The sequence below is a fragment of the Amblyraja radiata genome, chromosome 5 (genome assembly GCF_010909765.2).
Source record: "Amblyraja radiata isolate CabotCenter1 chromosome 5, sAmbRad1.1.pri, whole genome shotgun sequence".
Classification (NCBI taxonomy): Eukaryota; Metazoa; Chordata; class Chondrichthyes; order Rajiformes; family Rajidae; genus Amblyraja; species Amblyraja radiata.
Window position 1 is genome coordinate 71,319,533 of NC_045960.1, and position 22,585 is coordinate 71,342,117.

At 38.5% G+C, this 22,585-nt stretch overlaps 1 protein-coding gene across 1 annotated transcript in view; it reads right to left on the minus strand.

Annotated features, from left to right (window-relative positions):
- The window catches only part of ldah (lipid droplet associated hydrolase), a 295,875-nt gene that overhangs the window by 99,459 nt on the left and 173,831 nt on the right, over positions 1–22,585 (minus strand). Inside the window, exon 5 of the mRNA XM_033021529.1 lies at positions 6,088–6,248. Within this exon, the coding sequence (XP_032877420.1) occupies positions 6,088–6,248 (161 nt within the window). The remainder of the gene's footprint in view (positions 1–6,087; positions 6,249–22,585) is intronic.

The window sequence follows — 22,585 nt, forward strand, 5'->3', positions numbered from 1 at the left end:
TGGTAAATACTGGTTACTCATCCACATTATTTAGATCTATTATCAGACCATCATCTGATGGCATTGTGTGCTTGCTGTGCATAGGTAGGTAATGTTTCTCACATTACAATAGCGGCTATACTTCCAAAGTAACTTGTGACACATTTCATGCTTTAGTTATGAAAGGTGAAAGATTTTATTTGCTGAGAGTTACTTTTTGGGGTATTTTGGTTAGGATCTCCTTTCCGAAGCAAAATCTCCTCGTAATTGGACTGTGGAGATTTAGTCGCTTCAGCTCCTTGCTAGACTGGACATCCTGTTGTTGATTCTTCTCCCTCAACACTTCCCCCTACATTCTCTTTCAACAGGTTGCCCTGTTCTGCGTGCAATCTCCCAATTCCTCCAACATTATTATGCTCCATTACTAGAATTAACGGAGTTTAGCTGAAGCATTGAAGTGAAGACTCAATTCTTCTTTACAGTAGATTTCATAATTTGCTACAAGATCTGGAGAATTACTATGTGGTACATTACTCTGACAAACACTTTGCAGAATCATCTGCAAGTAACTGATTAAATCTTTAAACAGTCCCCAGAGAAAGCAATGTTAAATGCTCAATAGAAGCTGAATACATCAGTTGCATCATTAAAATCCATGTTCATAATGTACACATCATATTAACAATATGTCTATTTTAGCATGCAGTTGGTATGTGAGAATGTTGCACAGAACAGCTCCCTTTCCAATATATTGACCCTGAATGTTTGCATTATAAATCAGCATGTATATTGTGCGCCATATTGGAACAAAACTGGCACCCAGTGCTTCCAGATAACAGTGCTACACAGTCAAGATTTTCAGCCAATATTTCTGTTGGCTCGTCATCAGGATGTCCTATTTAAAACTTGGAAAACACCATCTACCCAATAAGATTTCCAACTTACCCTGGAGTTCAACATAAATTCATCGAGTTGGTTTCAAATAAACCTGAACATCACTAAGTAATTTGTACTTAGTACAACGATGACAGCTCATGCAAAAGCATGGCTTAAATGAAAAGCAGCGCAACATCATAATAGTGAGGTTTGAGTTTCGGTATTTGATACAGAAGAGAGGTTTAGCCAGTATATAGATGGACAAAAGAAATACTGTCCCTTTAAAATAGAAGTATGTTTCCAATTTGAAATGTTCACTGAAAGTCTTTGTTTCAGGATTGACTCGGGTAACATTGTTTTGACACTTTGCCAAAGGGTTTTCTAAATGTTTTTCATTGTGTGCAAATCATAAAGATTAACAAAAGAGCTAATGCATGATAGGGTTTGCTTTCATACTACCATTTTGGTATGATGTAACAAATACCTACCACATTCATTCACCCTCATCCCTCCACCCACAATGATAATCCTTCTGACATTTTTCCACAGCCTCTGTATAAATGCTACAAGGGAATTTGTTAAGATTTATAGGTAATTTAACACGAACCACATTTGGTGAAAAATGTCATTGAAGGAAATAAGGACCACACTCCCCCCCTGGAATAGTTAAATGTCCTAACTGAGGCAACATAGAGTCAGTGCAGGAGTATGTCAGTGCCCACTGTGGCTATGGATGTGTTGGGAGTCAGAAATAATATGCCAATTAGAGGAATGGTGGGAGAATCCCTGATCAGTCAGATAGCTGGACAGAGAAGATAAGTACAGAGGCTTAAAATGGTTGTTCTTGCTTTTCACTTAGTGGTAAGTACATTTTATCCTGTGCTGAAATAAATCATGCTATATGATTGTGTTTCTCAGCCTTGTTCTATCATTTTAGCCTTTTGCATAATATGCTCTCTTTCTATTTAGATGGTTAAACTAACATTGAAACAGTATTTCAGTCCATAGTTAAGATAGGCCATAATGATATGACCTACATAGGTATTACCTATAAAAACAGGTTGGATAAACTTGGATTGTTTTCTCAAGTGTCGGAGGCTGAGAGGAGAGCTGATGTAAGTATATATAAAATTATGAGAGGCATAGAAAGGGTGGCCAGTCAGAGCTTTTTTCCAGGATGAAAATGTCAAGGACTAGAGGACATTAAGGTTTGAGGGGCAAAGTTTACAGTAAATATTCAGAGCATGGGTGGTGGTGGAGGCAGATGCAACAGTGGCATTTAAGAAGTTTTTAGATAGGGACCTGGATATGCAGGGAATGGTGAGATATGGATCAAGTGCTGGCACGGGAGATTTATGTAATGTAGCATCATATTCAGTAGCGACGTTGTGACATGGAGGGCCGGTTCCTGTGCTGTACTGTTTTATGATCTATGAGACTTTGATTGCATAGGAAATGCATGCAATCTTTTTCAGCACTGGAAGTGACAGCACCAAAAATTTGTAAAGTTCTAAGTACTTTCGTGAAATAATAGGCTAAATTATCTGGGTTAGACTTGACTGTTGGTAATTGATGTTCAAGCTTCTGAAACAAAAATGTTATTCATTTTGGCTGCTCTTTTATAAACATCCGAGCCATTATAGAAGGAAGTTAATCCCACATTTCTGTGGAAATAGTAAGAACCCATACTAAGTTGCTGGAAATGAAGTAGTGAAGGATTTTCTCCCCCCCCATCCATTTGAAGTTGCTACAACATCTTCCCATAACTTAAGGAAAGTGTTATTTGAGTATAACCTAGTGCTTTTCAGAATTGCACTTGGAATCCCCTTCTTTGAAGGGTCAGAGAAGGGAAAGAGAAAGAGATCAGGTTGGCTAACTAAATATTTCAAAAGTAAAACTTTGGTTCTTTGCCAGTGTCACAATGGTGGGTCTGATATCCAGCCAGCAAAAAATCCTTCATGGATCAAATATCATGTTAATACAATATTACAAGTTCCATCTATTGTTTAGTTGGCGTACTTATTTTTTAGCTTAGCAGAAGGATAAGTGGTTACACTTTCTTAGAAGCCTGGAATTCTATTTCACTGCACCTTCGGGTGTATGTGACGAATAAAATTGACTAAATAAAATAAAATTGACTAAATTGAATCTGCTGTAGACCTCACAACATCAAAGTAACATCTGGATGGGTGGCTCAGGTTGAATCATGCCAATGATGCTCCAGATCCCCTTTAAGCTAAAATTAAAGATTGGCACATGATCACCTCCTTCAGTAATTTGTGTTAATTCAACAGGCTTTGGGCCACTTTCCTAATTAAGCTGGAACATTTATGCTTTTGCAAGTAGATGACCAAGATAACTGCTCGGCTAAACACAAAGTGCTGGTGTAACTCAATGGGTCAGGCAGCATCTGTGGATTGAATGGACAGATGATGTTCCAGGTCTGGACCCTTCTTCACCTGCTAGACTATCTTTTTAATAGAAAAAAAAAACAGTTGCTTCTGTGATGCAAGATGGAATTCTCTCTTTGGGTAACATCACCTAACAGTTCAATTTCTTCCTGCTTGTGCAGCTTGAAGAAATTGGTCCAGTAGGAAATAGCATCAACAGGAACCTACGTAGCAGTTCTGTTAAATTTGTTAAAACAGAATTGAGCATTAAGCTGCAATGGATATAGACACAAAAGGGCCAATAAAAAAAACCCATACTTGCTCAGGTTTGGCCACAAAAAAAATCATAAAAAGTAAGCAAAATGTTGAGACTCCTTGAAAGATCCAAACTGGGAAGAAAATGGTAAAAAATACTACATTATATTTAAATTCAACAAAGCCCTATTCTTGTTCTTGCAATTGGTTATGTTATGACATTTTCATTTCATTTGCTGAGCTAAAGTCCTACTCCTGTTCTTGTAGTTTTTGATTTTTGATTTCATTTGCTCATCTAAAAAGTTGTTTATGCCAAGCTTTCTTGTTTTGACATCAATAGAAGCCAAGGAATGGAATGCCTAGCTGTCTGCCTCAGCTGGGTATTTTGTGTGGCAAGACCTTTTTTGAGGGAAAGAAAAATCAGATCTGTTCATATTCAATTCACATTATTTGTCTGCTGTATAGAATGATTGTTACACAACTGTTCCAATATGTGAGCTGTAAACATTTCTTGAGGCATGTATTGCACCATCAATTCTGTACATTTGGAGACAAGGTGGAGTTACAGATGGAGCAGCAGGACACCAGAAGTCTGTGGCAGGGGCTACGGATTGTAACCAACTACCGGAGCACCCCTCCCTCATCCGCAAGTGCCGGCACCTCCCTAGCTGATGACCTGAACTCCTTTTACGCTCGTTTCGAGAGGGGCAACACCACCCCAGGTCTGCCGACTATCGACAATACCGCCAGCGGGCTGGCTACCGAAGCTGAAGGGAGGAATGTGCACACATTCTCGCTGTCCGAGCACGACGTGAGGAGGGCTCTGACACGGGTGAACACGAGAAAAGCTGCAGGCCCCGATGGCATCTCGGGGCGAGTACTCAAGTCCTGTGCTACGCAGCTAGCTCCAGTGCTCACTACATTATTCAACCTCTCCATGGACAAGTCCGTGGTCCCTGCCTGCTTCAAAAAATCCATCATTGTACTGGTACCAAAAAATGCCTCCCCAGCCTGTCTGAACGACTACCGTCCGGTGGCCCTTACCTCGGTAGTCATGAAATGCTTTGAGAGGCTGGTGAAGAAACACATCTGCGCCTTCCTCCCTCGGAACATGGACCCGTTGTAGTTCGCATACCGTCCGAACAGATCCACGGACGATGCGGTCTCCCAGGTCTTGCACACCGCTCTCTCCCATCTGGACAGCCAGAAGGGGGGCTACATGAGGATGCTGTTCATAGACTACAGTTCAGCCTTCAACACGATAGTCCCCACCAGACTGGCCGGGAAGCTAATGGAATTGGGGCTCAACACCTCCCTGTGTGCCTGGGTCCTGGGCTTTCTCACCGCCAGGCCTCAGGTAGTCAAGATGGGAGGAAATACATCGAAGTCCCTCACCCTGAGCACAGGATCGCCCCAGGGTTGTGTCCTCAGCCCCCTATTGTACTCCCTGTACACCCATGACTGTGTGGCTAGGTTCAGCTCCAACTCAATAATTAAGTTTGCTGATGACACTGTGGTGGTGGGCCTGATCTCAGACAACGACGAGAAGGCCTACCAGGAGGAGGTGGCTGATCTAGCACTCTGGTGCCAGGATAACAGCCTCATCTTGAACATCAAAAAAACGAAGGAGCTGATCATGGACTTTAGGAGGGCACATCATCCGAGGACGTACACTCCATTGAGGATAAATGGGGATCCTGTGGATAGGGTGAACTGTTTTAAATATCTGGGAGTCCACATCTCCGAGGATATGACATGGGCATCACATGCCTCAGCACTCGTGAGTAAGGCAAGGCAGCGCCTTTACCACCTCAGGCAATTGAGGAAATTCAGAGTGTCTCCGAGGATCCTCCAGTGCTTCTACGCAGCGGCGGTGGAAAGCATCTTGTCCGGGAACATTACCATCTGGTTTGGGAATTGCTCTGCCAAGGACAAGAAGGCTCTGCAGAGAGTAGTGCGTTCAGCCGAACGCACTATGGGAACTTCACTCACCCCCCTGCAGGAACTATACATCAGGAGGTGCAACTCCAGAGCCAACAATATAATGAGAGACCCCTTCCACCCCTGCAACGGACTGTTCCAGCTGCTACGGTCAGGCAAACGCCTCCGTTGCCATGCGGTGAGAACGGAGAGGTTGAGAAGGAGTTTCTTCCCAGAGGCTATTCGGACTGTAAACGCCTTTCTCACCAGGGACTAAATCTACTGAACTTTTTCCTTCCATTATTTATTATGTAAAAGAATATGTGTGTTATGATTGTGTCTATAGTTTGTTTGGTTGTTTGGTTGTTGGTCTTTTTGCACAAAAGTCCGCGAGCATTGCCACTTTCATTTCACTGCACATCTCGTATGTGTATGTGACAAATAAACTTGACTTGACTTGACTTAACACAATACCTTTAGCACACATTTTCATATTTTCATGGAAATTATGCAATAATGACAAATACATTCTGTTGTGAAAGTAAAAGAGCATACAACAGGTAGTTGATGTACACATTTCTTAGATCTTGGCTAATATAACTTGTAAGGAAATAGTATTAAAATAGCCTACGTCAAATAGGTGAAATCATCCAATCAAAACAATCACCTGTAATTCTGGTTCTTGTTTCATCATTTCGAGTATCATATGGCAACCGATCGAATGACCAATCAGCACAAGTTTGGTATCCTTTGGAACTTTTTTCCTGAGAAAATCTAATTTATGTTCTATTTGTCCATTCAGTCCAAAGACATCAGCCAGCTCAATGTCTGCAGGAAAAGCAAATCATTAAAATCTTATTAAACTTGCCATGTTACAAATACACATCAGTGACAGCATTATAACATTGTGAATTTTATTGCTCAACACAACCTTATTTTTCTCCACATGAATTAAATATGAATCATCAATCTTAATGAAAATCAAAATCCCTAAACATCACCTAAGATTTTGTCACTATGTGCAGGAGTAGGCCATACGACCCTTCGAGCCAGCACCGCCATTCAATAAGATCATGGCTGTTCATCTAAAATCAGTACCCCATTCCTGCTATTTGAAATAAGTAGAATATAATTTAGGCAAAATTGAAACCTATTGAATAAATAAAGTTTTATTCTTTAAATAAGTAAATCTTTTAAAGACATAAGGACATTATTACATTGAAACTTTAATCAGATTATGCATAAAGATTGCAAAGCCTTATCACAGAAAATTAGCCGTGTGGTTGCAATAGCATAACAATATTTTTTATTGAGCATGTGATTACTTCTGAACTAGGAGGTGCATAGTGCTAAATATCTGATAACCTTGCGGAAGCAAAATTTGAATGTCAGAGCTAGTACTAAAAAGTAATCAAGTAATCACCAAGGAAGTGACGCTATATTGATCCAAAATAATGAACAAAATTGATAGTTAGAAAAGAGCAACACTGCTTCAACACAAGATAAAACAAGAGCACAAGCTGGCCATTCACCCCCCCACCCCACCCAGCCATTTAACGAAAAATACAGGAATTGTAGTATTATGTGGGTGGAGCTTTTCTTTGGAACATGTCGTGTACTTGGCATGCATACTATACATCCTTTCAAATTAACTGTCTAGTCCTTTTAAATGGTCAGTCTTGCTTACATTTAACAACCATGTAAATAATCTTCTACTTAACAGGTATTTTTCTTAATGTATCAATTAAACATTAATTAATAGGTCATGTACATTTGGTTGCAAAAGAAAGCAAACTAAAACTAGGGAAACAATGGAAGAGTCATGGAAAAAAATATGTATATGGAGTATATGCAGTTTGCACCAGTTATTGTAGAACAGTTGATCAAAAAAAGTACTTGTAAACGATTAATTGATTCAACATTGTCAATAGATATTGAAGATGTTTTGTTCTCTCCGGGGAATGCAATTATTTGATTCAATGACCATCCATCAGAACAAAGATAGTAAAACAAAGTAATCTTCTGACAAAATGCAGACCTGGGAATTTACTATTAACTGACAGCAAGTATTTAAGAGCTAAAATAGAGCTTAAATTTGGCAGCCCAAATCTCACAGCAGTTACTGACATCAACCATACATCCAAAACTCTCTAAATTGTTGAGTGAACAGGTTCACAAGAGTGTTTTACCAAAAATGTTTTTCTTCACATGCAAATAATTTGTTTGATGATCAAACTTTCTTTCTTCAGTAGTAGTTATTTTACGTTGGTCAAGATCTCAGTGATTTTATGTTTATTGTTTCTGAATGTATGACAATTGTATTCAGGAAAAAACCCATTTATTAGGTGGATCCTCTGGAGTAATGTTATGAATAACATAAACATGCTTTAATCACTCAAATTATCCACTGCTATGCTTCTTATGTCAGTATCACAGGCAGTACAATTACCACCATTTTCTTTGGAGTAAGACACTTTCATTTCTTGGGCATTTCCTCTGGTTTATAGATATGACCCACACAATTCAGTTACACGCAAAATATTTTGTGAGGCATTGATGAGTATGGAATGTACATAGTTCAAGGAGGTTAAGATACAGATCAATCTGATCGAATTGAATGGCTTAACAAATTCATAAATATAAACAGCCCGTTTCTCTTGCTGTTCTTCAAATAACGTCAAAAATTGTTCAATGAACTTGTCTTCACTAATGCATAACATTCAGCAGCTCAGCAGAAGGATGTCCTCTTCTTTGTGGAGAAGCCTTTGAACTAAATTCACTCATTAGCAAGATGTGATCTTACCTCTGGGAGAATATGCATTGTTAGACTTACTTTATACCTGCAGTGAAAATGCTGGGTAAATTTAATTTTTCAACAAAGGAAAAACCCACCTCAATCCGTCTTTTCAAAAGAAAAATAGATCTTTGGAGAGAAACATTGAAAAAATGTTCTGCACATCCTGTTTTGACATTCTGTTAAACATACTGTGTTTGAGAGCTGTATGCTCAACATCATCAAATTCATTTAAAAATACAATTGAAATATTAAAATTCTATAAATAGCTAACTAATTCAGAAATAACTAACTCACTAAAGTGCTTGTAGTCCAAATGATTTGGATTTGTTGTATTTTATACTCCTGAAAGCTGTTAATCACATAAATATCTAACTGAATAAATGAATACATTTGTACAAGATTGAATCTGAGGTTTCTTCATCCAGCAGTTGCCCAGTGTAAGTACTGGGGAGTTGCAGTAAGCTCACACTACATTATTAAAGCAGTCATTAGATGAGTGAATATACATCCTAAACTTCATGACAGTGATGGGGGCAAATGGAAACTGGACAATGTATTCCAAGATACACACAATTGCTGGGGAAACTCAGCGGGTGCAGCAGCATCTATGGAGCGAAGGAAATAGGCGACGTTTCGGGCCGAAACCCTTCTTCAGACTTTGAAGAATGTATTCCAAGATTAGCTTTGCCCCAAGAAATAGAGAAAAAACCCCATATCATTTTAATGTTTGATGTTATTCACTTACCTTCCACCTTGTCTTATCTATAGTTTTTGTCTCATAATTATAATTTTAACTTTATGTTAATCCATCCATTAACTTTGCTGGCTGTGTATTCTGTGTATTGAAATTACAGCTTAATCCCACACATGCTCACTCACAAGTTAGTGAGTTAAAATATCTTGTGAATCTTGCTGAGGGAACAGATTTAAATAAAGTCTGGCCCTAAGGAAATGGTATATTTTGTGTAAAGTGAGTTCATCGTTCAGAATATACTTGCCCAATTTTAAAAGTTAAGCATTTTATTAAATAATAAACTTGTTTATATTAACTTGATTTATCATGATGTTTTATATTCCAGGTATTTTCGTCTTCAATTTCTCAATCTTTGAATCATACAAATTGATGAAATTCTCTCTTGCCCTGTGATTTCACTTTTTCTGAGGGACTAAATAAATAGTAGACTGGTAAAAATGTATGTCACTCCTTTGTTAATAAAATGTGAGGGAGAAATCAAAGAATGGTACCAGCTAGCATAGCATCTGAGCCTAGAAATGGGATAGACAGCAGTGGTTTTACATGTTTAAGGGAAAGTCAACATCTAGCTACCTCTCAGAGAAAGTAAAATCACAGGATCTAAGCAATTGCAATTAATTTATACAATTCAATGAATAAAAAAACAAATAGAAAATACTTGAAATATAAAAAATAAATGCAAATTAACTTCAGCTTGTTACGTGATTAAAAAATATTAGCTGGAACAAATTGTACAAGCAATCATTTTTGGGTAAACTCAAGCTAAACTCATGAAAACGGACTGAGCACCCAGCCACAATACATGGCAATGGACCTCATCTTCACCCACAATTCTGGCATTGTTTGCACAGTTGTGGCATTCCAATGGGACAGACAGATTATTGAAGGAGGGTTGCAGACCTCTGGACATGAGGCATAAATGGGCCCATCTACAGACAGCGTATTCCCACACCATTTCCATGAGCTACCTGCATCTGTCAGTTGCAGAATGCAAGTGCAATTTCAGGTTTTCCAAGGCAGATGTTATAGAGATGCATGACATTTGTACGATGACATGCAGCTAGGCCATTGAGCATGAACTGAATTCTCTCGCTCTCTCTGGAAACCAAGGTGACAATGTGATTATCCATTTCTCGGTCACTGGATCATTCCAGCCTACATGAGTAACAACCACGTCATATTTCTGAATCTTCTGCTCACCACAGCCTTGGACCAATTTCTTCAAGCTGCACAAGCAGGAAGAAATTGAACTGTTAGGTGATGTTACCCAAAGAGAGAATTCCATCTTGCATCACAGAAGCAACTGTTTTTTTTTCTTCTATTAAAAAGATAGTCTAGCAGGTGAAGAAGGGTCCAGACCTGGAACATCATCTGTCCATTCAATCCACAGATGCTGCCTGACCCATTGAGTTACACCAGCACTTTGTGTTTAGCCGAGCAGTTATCTTGGTCATCTACTTGCAGTTTAGCGTCTGTTCGTAGTAATAGTGCAATATAGAAATAAAAATACAGAATAAGCAAACAATGTGGACGGAGAGACTGAAGAAATCTATCGGCAGGACTCCGAGTTCAGCAATGTGATAGTGTTGTTGAAGAAGCTGTTCCTCATCCTACTTGTACGAGACCTGAGGCTCCTGTCCTGAGACAGGCCAGCATCAGTCTGCTAGTCTGCTAGCCTAGGTGCAGCCTGGAATGGTTAGCTCTGGGATGTGGAATGTTCACCCTAATTTTCGTGACAGAAGCTGTTATTTGCATTGCTGTCATTGAATCATACAGCATGGAAACAGGCCCTTTGACCCAACTCGTCCACGCTGACCAAAATGCCCCATCTAAGCTACTCCCATTTGTCCGCATTTGGCCCAGTTCCTTCTAAACCTTTTCTATCCTGTCCAAGTGTCTTTAATAAGCACTTTGGCAACATGGTCATTGGGCTCTTGTAAAGAAAAGCACATGACTTGAAGAAAGGTGGTCATTGTCTCCTAACTCCCATAGTTCTTGTGACAGCATCAAGATTGACTCTTCCATGTTCTTTAACATTTTCTGTAGGCTAACCATCTCATTCCGTCTCCATTTCTGATCCTCTTCTAAGTCCTCTAAGCAATGCAGTTGCATGCATCTGCCTTCTTGCAAGCTCCTGCACCAGGTTTCTCACCCATTGTGTCAGGTTGCATTCCACAAGTGCTGATGTATCTTGCTACAGTGTGAATTTCCTTGATTCCCCATCTCAATCCTGCCAGCACTTACCGATAACAGGATTTCCCCCTTCATATAAATTGAATTGGCTAGGACATCTGTACCAACTCAGAAAGATATGGAGGTATTTTCTGTCTTGTCTGACTGCTGTTGGGTGTGTATCTTAAAGTGCTGACACCTTTCCTTGATTGCTGTTCAACAAAGTGTTGGCAGCTATATCAGGTTAAGTGCAGTTCTATCATGAGTGTACAGTTTCCATTTTAAAGTTTCTTTTGGGGAGCAAACCACCCTGAATCTGTTTCAGACTTGTTTGTGACCAACCTCATGCTTTATTTTTGATAGAGACGTGACCTTGCATTAGTGTGAAAAACAATAAATGTTTTAATGTCAGAATAGTAGGAAAAATCCAACATGAGGAATTGAATCTTGAAAGTACTGCAGTCTATAATTAAGCACAAAATACCTGAATCTTTTGAAAATTCTTTAACTTTGAGACACTGACCTTAGCTATTAAACCAGGCAATATCTTGGCAAACCTCTTCTACACCATCTCTAAAGCCTCCACATCCTTCCTGTAATTGGGTGACCAGAAATGCACATGCGGCTCTAAATGTGGCCTAGCCAAAGTGCAGCTGCAACATGACTTACAACTTTTATACTCAATGCCCCAATCAATGAAGGCAATTATGTCAATGGATATATTGGAGATTTATTTGTGGCTTTAAATCACAGGACATTTGAGGTTGACAGTAACAATAGATGATGAAAAGCATGTATGATGAAAAGCCTGTGATTTGGAATAAAAATAAAGTCTCTGAAGATGTGCAAAAAAAAATCAGTACTTCATTACAGGTCATGGAAGAGATGTAGATTTTGTGGTTCAACCACTTCACTACCACAGAACATATCGTGTACAGGAAATTGCTGGAAGTAGGTTTGAATAATCTGAAAAAAAAAGTGGATTAGATTCAGTGGTATTTGAGGGAAATTATTGACACAAACAAGAAAAAGTATTAGAAATAGGAGAACATAAATACAATTCAAATTAAAGGGAAATTGAGCCATTACAATGGCAATCATGGTCAGATTAGATAGATAGATAGATAGATAAATACTTTATTAATCCCCTCAGGGAAATTCAGATGTCCATTAGCCAACACAGATTACTAGACGAGCAGTCACAAATCTGGTCCATTGATCCAGAGGCAAGAATTTGAAATCCATCATAACAGCTGAGGAATATAAATTCAAGAAATTAAATACCGCTGGAATATAAAGAGAAACGGGTTAGCCTCAGTAAAGGTAACCGTAAAATTATAGGATTGTTGTAGAACCACATTTGGTTGAAGAATGTTTTTAGTTTAGTTTAGTTTATTCTTGTCACGTGTACCGAGGTACGGAGAAAAGCTTTTTGTTGCAAGCTATTCAGTCAGCGAAAAGACTATATATTATTACAATCAAGCTGTCGACAGTGTACAGATACAGGTTACCGGGAATAACGTTCAGAGCAAGATAACGTCCAGTAGTCCGATGAAATAGTTTGAAGCTCTCCAATGAGGTAGAGGATAGTTCAGGACCGCTCCTTAGTTGGTGATTGGATGGTTAATTTGCCTGATAATAGCTGGGAAGAAACTGTCCCGGAATCTGGAGGCATGCGTTTTCAAACTTCTGTACCTTTTGCCTGATGGGAGAGGGGAGAAGATGGAGTGACAGGAGGAGACTCGTCTTTGATTCTGCTGGTGGCCTTGCCGAGGCAGCGTAAAATGTAGATGGAAGAAATTTGCCATCCCACCTGCTCTAGCATATACACCTGACTCTCAACTTAACTGTCTCCTCAGTTTGGGGCAATTGGGTATGGACAATGAATGTGATGACTATGCTATTGATATCCACTTCTCTTGAAATTGTAAATTAATTGACAGAATGAAGCTATTGTAAGATAATCTTTGAAAAAGGATTATGCAGAACAAGTAAGAACATTTGCAAATGATTGGAAGAAAGTTTTTGGAAAAGTTGGCAAAAAGCAATTATCCATTCTTTTCAATAAAGTGATGTTTTCTGATTAAGCCACGTGCTCACACAAATTATCAACAAAGAAAAGCAATGTTAAGATTTGCTGATGAAGATTGCAAGGTAATATTTTAATAGAAACAGTAGAATGACAAGCATGCTTAATGCATGCAATATGTGCCAAATCATACAGAGGAGAACAGTCAGAACTAAACTTCTACAGCAGCTGAAGTAATGTAATTTGCTTCACTGATGGAGTTATTAAGGATTAAAATAACATTAAGAAACATTTGGACTGAAAGAATAAATCAAAAAGTTCTCAAGGATCCAATGCTGGATGAATTAGAAGGTAAATATCATAGATTTATTAAATTGGGAATGTATTTCTTGGTAGTGGTTTGTGAATTCTATGGGAGTGAATTTCCACTAACCGAGCTGGCATAAAGAGTAGAAATTTGTGAATGATCTTTCAGATAGCTGAATACTTCAAAATACTCTGCCCATTAATTCTGCAAAGCTTCCATTGCTGACCATTCCCAACACAAAATGTCCCCTAACCATTCCCTCCAGAGATGGAGCCTGACCCACTGGGTTACTCCAGCATTTTGCATTTACTTACGTATTCCAGTATCTGCAGTTCTTGGTGTCGTCTGATCAGAGATAATATTTGATTGAGATATGAATTATTTAAAGATATTTCAGAATAACAAAAGAACATTACTATCAACCCGATGAAACACTGCAGAAACTGGATGTAAGTTATTTATCAGTCTCAAATTTAATGGCAGTAAAATAAAAAAAATAAAAAAATACTTGTTTTGAAATAAAAACTTTCAAAATAAATTCATTGTTCTACGAAGGCAGTCAGAGTGATGTCAGCCATTTTACACGAGATGCAAGGATATTGCCACATCATAAAAGAAAACAACAGTTTAGGTGTGTGACATCCACAAACATCACAAACTTCTAAACATGGTTTCATACATAGATCACTGGTAACATCTTTCAGCAACTTTGCTATGGGCCCAACTCACCTCAAAAGAGGCACCGCGGTACAACTAGTAGAGCCACTGCCTCACAACACTGGAGACCCAGGTTCAATCCTGACCATGGACCCTGTTGCTATGGAGTTTCTAAGTTCTTTTCGTGATCACTTGGATTTCCTCCGGGTGCTCCAGTTTCCACCCATATCCCAAATTAATGTGGATTTGCTGGTTAATTGGCCTCTTTAAATTTGTCCTTTGTGTGTTTAGGGAGTGGATGTGAAAGTGGGATAAAATTGAACCAGTGGGAATGTGTGATCGATGGTCAGTGTAGGCTCGGTGGGCCGAAGGATCAGTTTCCATGCTGTATCTCTAAAACCAAAATGTATTTCCTTGCAGCCTTCCCAGACTACAATCAAGCACTTATACTTAATGGGTGTTTTCAAACTGGTGCTCTAAACTGTCACTGATGTGAAGTAAGGAGCTTGAAATTCATTGCCTGATATCATTGGGTGCCAATAAATCTTGCTGTATTTTCTTTTTCAACAATGATCCATCAATGTGCCTCCCGGGCACCAAGCAATTAATGGGATGATTTATTTCATTTGTTCCTAGGATAAAGATATTACTGGGAAAGTTCAATTTATTGCCAAATTATGCCCACGTCCATCTTTATGGTGCTCCCAAAACGGTGGTGAAACGGGGAACTCAATGAAATGTATCCAGCTGCAATAGCTATCATGTTAGGACAGTTAGTGTTTTTAATAATAATTTGGAGATAATTGGTAAGGTTACTCGATTCAATAGTGGAGTTTCTGACCAGACAAGTGAGTTTCTGCCACAGACGATCAACGACAGAGTACTCTGCAGAATGCAACATACATTGCCCTTTGATGCCGGGTGGATTTCACACTGAATCTAATGACTGGGAAAACAGATTTGCTGTGAATGAAGAAAATCCCAGACCATTATTCCAACAGCACATATTTGGGCAAATGATGATTATTCCATGACGTTTTTGAGAGATAAAAACATGAACCAATTATCCCAGAACATCCCGTCTCTGCCCCGGTGCTGTTGATATAACTGGAATCATTCAGCTTTTTATCTGTGGTGACCTCCAAAGTGTTGATTGTGGAGAAGATGGTGATAATGATGAAACTGAAGGTGAAGGGGCAATAGCTGGTCTTTCTCTTGTTTGAGCTGGTCATTATGCATTCCTTATGCGATATGGATGTTATCTTTCATTTGTAAACCCAAGCCTGACTATTATCTAGTTCCTGTGTAAATTGCTTTATTATTGGAGAATTGAATGAAACCAAAAAATTGTTTCAATGCCACCAAATTTGCCTATTCTTGTCTTTTGATGATTTTAACATGTTCAACCATTGAAGATGGTTGGGTGATGCATGCTGTCCTAAAGAACAACCGCAGTCATGTGCTAATGTTCTGTCAACTGTAACCATACAACCATTTTGTTTGGACGCAATTTCAAGTTTTCCTTTTGACCTCAAGTGACATCTGTTTTTGATCCTGTGTATTGTACTTTGTTGAAAGCAGCCTTGATGTTAAAAGCAAACCTCAAATTTGAAAAGCCACCGTAAAGTGTCCATATGCTGTTTGACCATGCATCTACATTAAAACATACTTGCAGCAACATTAATTCCCCAACAACTTAGTTTTCAAAGCAAGTTAAAAAATCGTTTTCTACAACTGATTAATTGGGTAAAATTTTAAGATTTTTTAGGTGGTTATGATTATGTGTATCCTTGCATATTTAAGCACATATGTTCAAAGGAACAGTCGTTTAATTCTCCCATCATTATGTACATTTTTAAATACTTAAAAGCCCATATCTTTTGATTTAAATTTAACCTAACTAGTTTGCTGTTTCAGAGGCATTTTGGAAAAATACTATAAGCAGTTTATGATCTATAGGGAGCAAGTAGCATTCCTTTTCAAAAGTAGCCAGGGATTCAAAAATTCAAATATAAATACTGGAACTCCTGACTCTTACAATATATGGCACATTCCATCAATTATAAAGTGATAAACTCATTCTTGGAGTTTCCGCTCACATTCACTTTAGTATATAAAAGATTAAAAGCGAAAGTCTTTTTACCATCTGCTGCACTGTGCCCAAACATCAGCTTCAGTATAAATAGTGCACCAAACTAATTTCAGGAAGAAATGGAACAGACATTGAACCCATTGTGACACAGTGGTAGAGTTGCTGCCTTACAGCGCCAGAAACCCAGGTTTAATCCTGACTACGGGTGCTATCTGTACGGAGTTTGTACGTTCTCCCAGTGACCGCGTAGGTTTTCCCTGGGTGCTCCGGATTCTTCCCATACTCCAAAGCTGTACAGGTTTGTAGGATAATTTGGCTTCGAACAAAACTGTAAATTGTCCCTAGTGTGTAGCATAGTGCTAGTGTACGGGGATTGCTGGTTCGGTGGGCTGAAGGGGCTGTTTCCGCACTATATCTCTAAACTAAACTAAAAAAAAAGAAAATACACAAGAACACGTTAATGGTAAATTTCAATCCATTCAATATAAATTTAGAAAACCCAATTGAATTAGAGCCAGTAAACAATTTGATTCAGTACATCAAAGAAGAGAAGCACAATGCTGTGCTCATTTTCCCTGCGATTCACAAAAGACTCAGAAGCTCATACACTAGCTCCCCTGGAGACAGTGATCACAGAACAATGTGGCTTTTTACAGAAATACTTGAGTCCACAAGCCAGTATAGTAGTTACTCAAGGAGGCAAAATCAAAGACAAACAAGTCTTTGAAGACTCTTCAGCAATCTTTCAGCAAAAATGGCATATAATACATTAAATGGTATTATGTTGACCGAACAGAGTAAATCTATTTCCATTGACCAACATGTTCAAATTAAACAGATGTGACACATAATGTAATAACAAATAATGGGATATAGGAATAACAGCTTGGATACGTCCTTAGGGAAACAAGAAGTGCCTCAATGGGATAACGTCTATCACAAAGGAACATGGTGGTGGTTCCTGGAGATCAATCCTGTTAGGTCCAGCACATCACTGCAAGAGTTTAACACAGAGACCTTAACCTAAACAAAAGTTACAGGAGAGGTTCGCGAGTCTGAAAATTGATAAATCCCAAAGACTTCCATTGCCTACACTTACACTTCACACTGCCTTAGCAAGGCCACTCGCATCATCAAGAACGAGATGTGCCCCAGCCACTCCCCTCTTCCACCAGGCAAGAGGAATAGAAGTGTGAAAACGCACATGTCCAGATTCAGGGACAGTTTCTTCCCAGCTATTATCAGGCAACTGAACCAGCCTACCAAAAACTAGAAAGCAGTCCTGAGCTACTATCTATCTCATTGGACTATCTTTGATCTGGACTTTATCATGCACTAAACATTATTCACGTTTTTCCCTTCATCATGTATCTGTATGCTGTGGATGGCTCAATTGTAATCATGTATTGTCTTTCCGCTGACTGGTTAGCACGCAACAAAAGCTTTTCACTGCACCTTGGTACATGTAATAATAAACTAAATTCTAATTAACTCCATGTTCTAGAGATTTCAAAGTGATGGTTATGTTGACAGTGATTATGATTTTCAAAATGCTGCAGATGTTGGAAAGATTTCTGCAGTTTAGAGGGTAGCAAATATGTCTCCATTATTTAATAAAGTGGGGAAAAAGGAAATGGTAACCAATGACCTGCCAGTTTGACTAATAAGAGGGAAGATGGGGAATCCACAGTATGCCATCAACAATGTGCCATCAAGACACTTAGAAAATGATACTGTAGTATGATTGTAAAGAATCAGCATGGATTCGTGAAAGGAAATGTTCATTTGACTAATCAACTGGAGTTTAAGAATGCATCACATACAATGAATGAGGGGAAATCAATGGATGTAATTGCTTGGATTTTCTGAAGGGTTTCTATAAAATTCCACCAGGAGGATGCTAAACATGAATTTGAAAGTAATGTACCAGCGTGGATTGAGCATTGCTAAACAGAGAGAAAGCATGAGTGATAACCACCACTGATTTAAAAGGTTGTCTGGATCAGCCTCAAAGGTACATCGGCCCCAACAACGCGTCAGAGGTCGGGCATCCCACAATTTGCGACTCGCCTCCCAAAATCGTATCATTATCTACAAGGCCTAGGTCAGTAAATGTGATGGAATACTTCTCAAATGTCTGCATAACTGTAGCTCTGAGGAAGTTCAGGCATGGGATATGAATATGATGTTGTTCATTAAAGGAATTGGTCTGATCTGTGGTGCTTGGAATCGGCATGAGGTGACCAAATGCATTTTATGACTCTCAATGAAAGGTTGCCACATCTGTAGACAATTCCAAAATAGGACAAGTGGAATGAAATGTGACAACTCAAGATATAGATGAAAAGTACAAAAGCATATAGGGACGCTGAGTAGTGGTTGATGAGAGTAATTCATTTGTTTCAACCACAACTTACATCAAACAGCATTTTTAACACAGAAAAACATCAAAATTATAAACAGATGTGCAGTTAGCCATAGACAGACACTGACTTGGAACTGCAGATACTGGTTAATAAAGAAAGACCCAAAGTGCTGGAGTGACTCACTGGTCCAGGCAACATCTCTGGAGAACATGGATAGATGACATTTCAGGTTAGAACCCCTCTTCAGATTGATTGTGGGATGGGGGAGAGGAGGAAAGCTGGAAGAGCGCAGAGGGTAGGAAGAGAGCAGAAGGGCCTGTTCTCAAAGTAAAAAAAATGAGCTGGATTTTGGAAATGCTTGGCTATCAACGGTGAAGTGTTGGGTGAGCCAGAGATTATATATGTTTGAATACAGAAAGCTGGCAGGTACAACATTAGAACAGTGATGTATACAGGTAATAAGGACATCACTTCATGAAGCAAGGAGTGAGCTGGATGATGATATCGAGTAGAAAGTCAAATGTGATGAAAAGCACACGATGTTAGTGATTGTAATACTGCTTATGGGAAAAATGGCTTCCCAATGAAGATTGCAAAAATATACTGGATAAATTACAGGTTTCCTGCTCAGCCAAATAATTCAAAATTCTACATTGCAACATTGCCTTTACTTCAGACATTACTTTGAGAATGAAATGTTTTGAGTAATATCAATGTCGTGAATAACTACAGGTTCCCTTTCTTTTTGTTCCACATTCAATTAGTTCCTCGAAAACAATTTATTGACATTGGAATCATGTCGATCCATGCTCTATCACAGTTAAGTTCAAGAATTCGAAACTCACAATTCCATTTAGTTTCCATATCCAAATAGGAGACCAAAATAAGTGTGACCAGACTCAAAATGGAGACCAGTGAAATGCAGCGATGATGTTGCACTGAACATTCTAGCTTATAATTGCAAAATGGGCAGGTGACATCTAGTGGCTGGCAAAACATTTTCAATTCAGTTTTCAGTATGCCACAGTTTTCTGCATGACAATCTGCATTCTTACTTGAATACTAAACTATCCAGTTGGAATTATTTCATTATATCTGACAATAAACTGTTCAATGTTACTAAATTATTTAGTTAAATAGGTGAAAATTATGAATAGCTGATCAGTTTATAAACTAGATAATTGCTGAAACTGTACTTACCCGATTTTACTTCATTATTATATGATTATTGATGCTTACAGAGGAAGTTATTATCGGGGTCGTTTTTTAAACAATCCATTTTCTAAGGAAATGTACTGCTGTTTTGTGCTTAAAGTAACTGCTGGAGTTCCAGGCATTTAAGGGAAAGCCATTAAGTCAAATTGATCATTATCAACACCCAATTCGCCCTTTCCCAACCAACAAATATACCGATAGGGACATTCAAAATACCTCAATTAACCTGCTTTTATAAGTCAGCAGTTTTTACAGCCATAAACATGGTTTACTAATTTGTTAGTTGGAAACCTCATCAGTGGTTCTCATCTGACCCCTGGCTTCCCTGGTCATAAACCTTTCAGCAGATAGGTAGACTGCAATCGTGTTATGAGTTTCAATTAATCTTGTTGCAAGTTCAAATTGACTCATACATTGTTAGCGTTACATGGCCAAATCAAAACTACGCACTTTATCTACATTCAGAAAATTTATTTAACAAATTAAGGCGTAGTGAACAAAGGGCAATAGTCTTGTAACAGGCTTGTATACAGAGCACAACTGTTTTTATTGAAAGGGATAACTTCATTCTGATGTCCATACACATCAGTGCAGTTTCCATCATTGCAACAAAACCCCAGCTCTCCCTCCTTGCTGCCACCCCAAACTCCACAATGTCCGCCTGTTCAGGATCAAGTTATACATGAGCTAAGGCTGCCTCTAATTAGTTACGGGGAGAGTTTGATGCAATTGGGTTCTGCTCTCATTAGGAATAGAAATATTTGAGCAGGATTGGTCCATTTAATCTCTTGAACCTGATCTAGCATTTGATAAGATTATAGACACAAAATGCTGGAGTAACTCAATGGGACAGGCAGCATCTCTGGAAAGAAGGAACGGGTGACATTTCGGGTTGAGACCCTTCTTTAAGATTATGACAGATCCAAGAGAATGTACAAACTCTGCACAGACAGCACCGTAATCAGAATTGAACCTGGGTCTCTGGTGCTGTAACTGCTCCTGTTCTAGCTTGTCGCAGTTTAGTAAGTACTTTTCTGTCCTTTCTCCGGTGAAAGAGCTCACGTTTGCCTCCAATTGATTTGCTGCAGCTTTGTCTCTTTACAACAGATTTATTATCTCATGGTAATGTTAAGCCTCCCACCCACACTGTTTACCATGCTGCCTTTTTTGTATCAGTTGAAAACTGTGATATACGGCTCTCTAATAATTCATTCTTTAATGTGCAGAATAAATGCTGTTCCAACAAATACTAGTGTGAAACAGTACCTGTCAAACCTTAACATTTGGAGCCCATTGGGCATAATCTCTGTATCGTGCTGCTTAATTGATTTCCCAATCAAATCAATAATTTGCCTTTAATTTTGTGAGCTTCGACTTGTCGGCCCTTGTTGACAGTCTTTATCAAATGGTCACAGGAAGCACATAAATGGCACCCAATGTATATTCTAATAGTTGCCTTGTCAAAAGACTTGAAACAATATAATCAGAAATTTACCCATGATAAATTTGTGTTGGCTCTCTCTGATTGTTGAAAACTTTTAAGGTATTCACTAAACATTCTGGTAATTTCCCAATCTTGGATGTCAAGCCAACTTATCTATAATTCCCTGGTTTCTCATTCTCCTGTTCCTGAGTGGTAGAGCAATATGCATTATTTTAAATCCAAAGCAACAGTTTGCTTTTGAAGATCATGTTAGAATATTTCCAATGAGCTGATCAGCTTCCTTGAAAACCCCAGAAATGAAGTGTTCACTCAAAATCGACTCAACAGGTGCAATCTCAGATACCTGTTCAAACTTAATCAGAATTCAAACTAATTTCCTTCTCCACTAGGAGCAATCATGAAGCACAGATGATTACCTATAGTCATCTTTTATCTTGTCACTAGAGCTCTTATGCAGATGTTTGTTATTGCAATATTTGTCTTCTAAATTCTCCTTGCTGGCCTCGCAACTTTCATTTTATACACAACTCGTAACTCCTGTTTTGAATGCATGCTCGACCATGTACCGTTTACCCTTTAACCATATGTTGATGGCCTTACAGTGGCTTCTTACTTACTTCCTGTGCTATAAATTTCAAAACCTTCTCAACACTTGAAAATATATCCATGGGGTTGTTACATCCCTTTTCACAAATTTACTTTCGGAATTCATTTTTATTTTCCTCTAAGTCCCACTATTGATGACAAAGTCTATGAACAACATGTTTTGGCATTCAGGCTGTAGAAGGGTCTCAACACGAAACGTCGCCCATTCCTTCTCTCCAGAGATGCTGCCTGAGCCGCTAAGTAACTCCAGCTTTTTGTGTATATCTTCAGTTTAAACCAGCATCTGCAGTTCCTTCTTACACATTAATATTTATGATATCTTTGAATACATAGATTTGATGATTTAACTTAAATATTCATATATTTCCTCCTATCTACAGTGCAAACACAGGCACTTCATCCTACAAGGGATTTGATTTGTGAACCAGACAGCAAGATACATTTCATGAGGCTAAGTATAATGTTTCTTTGGTATTCATAACATTGCAAATTCTAGTGAAGTTCCTGCTGTATTTGAGTCTAAACAGTAGCTCGCACCATTAGCCTGTTAATTTTACAGAATATTTTGATCTACTTTGATAATTTACACAGGTATCAATAATGTCAGATAAAATAGAAAAATAAAATCACCTAAAATCATACAAAATATTTTTTTATCAGTGCAATAGAAAAGAAAATTTTGACTCTAATCAAGGTGTCATAAACAAAGCACAAGTGACATACAAG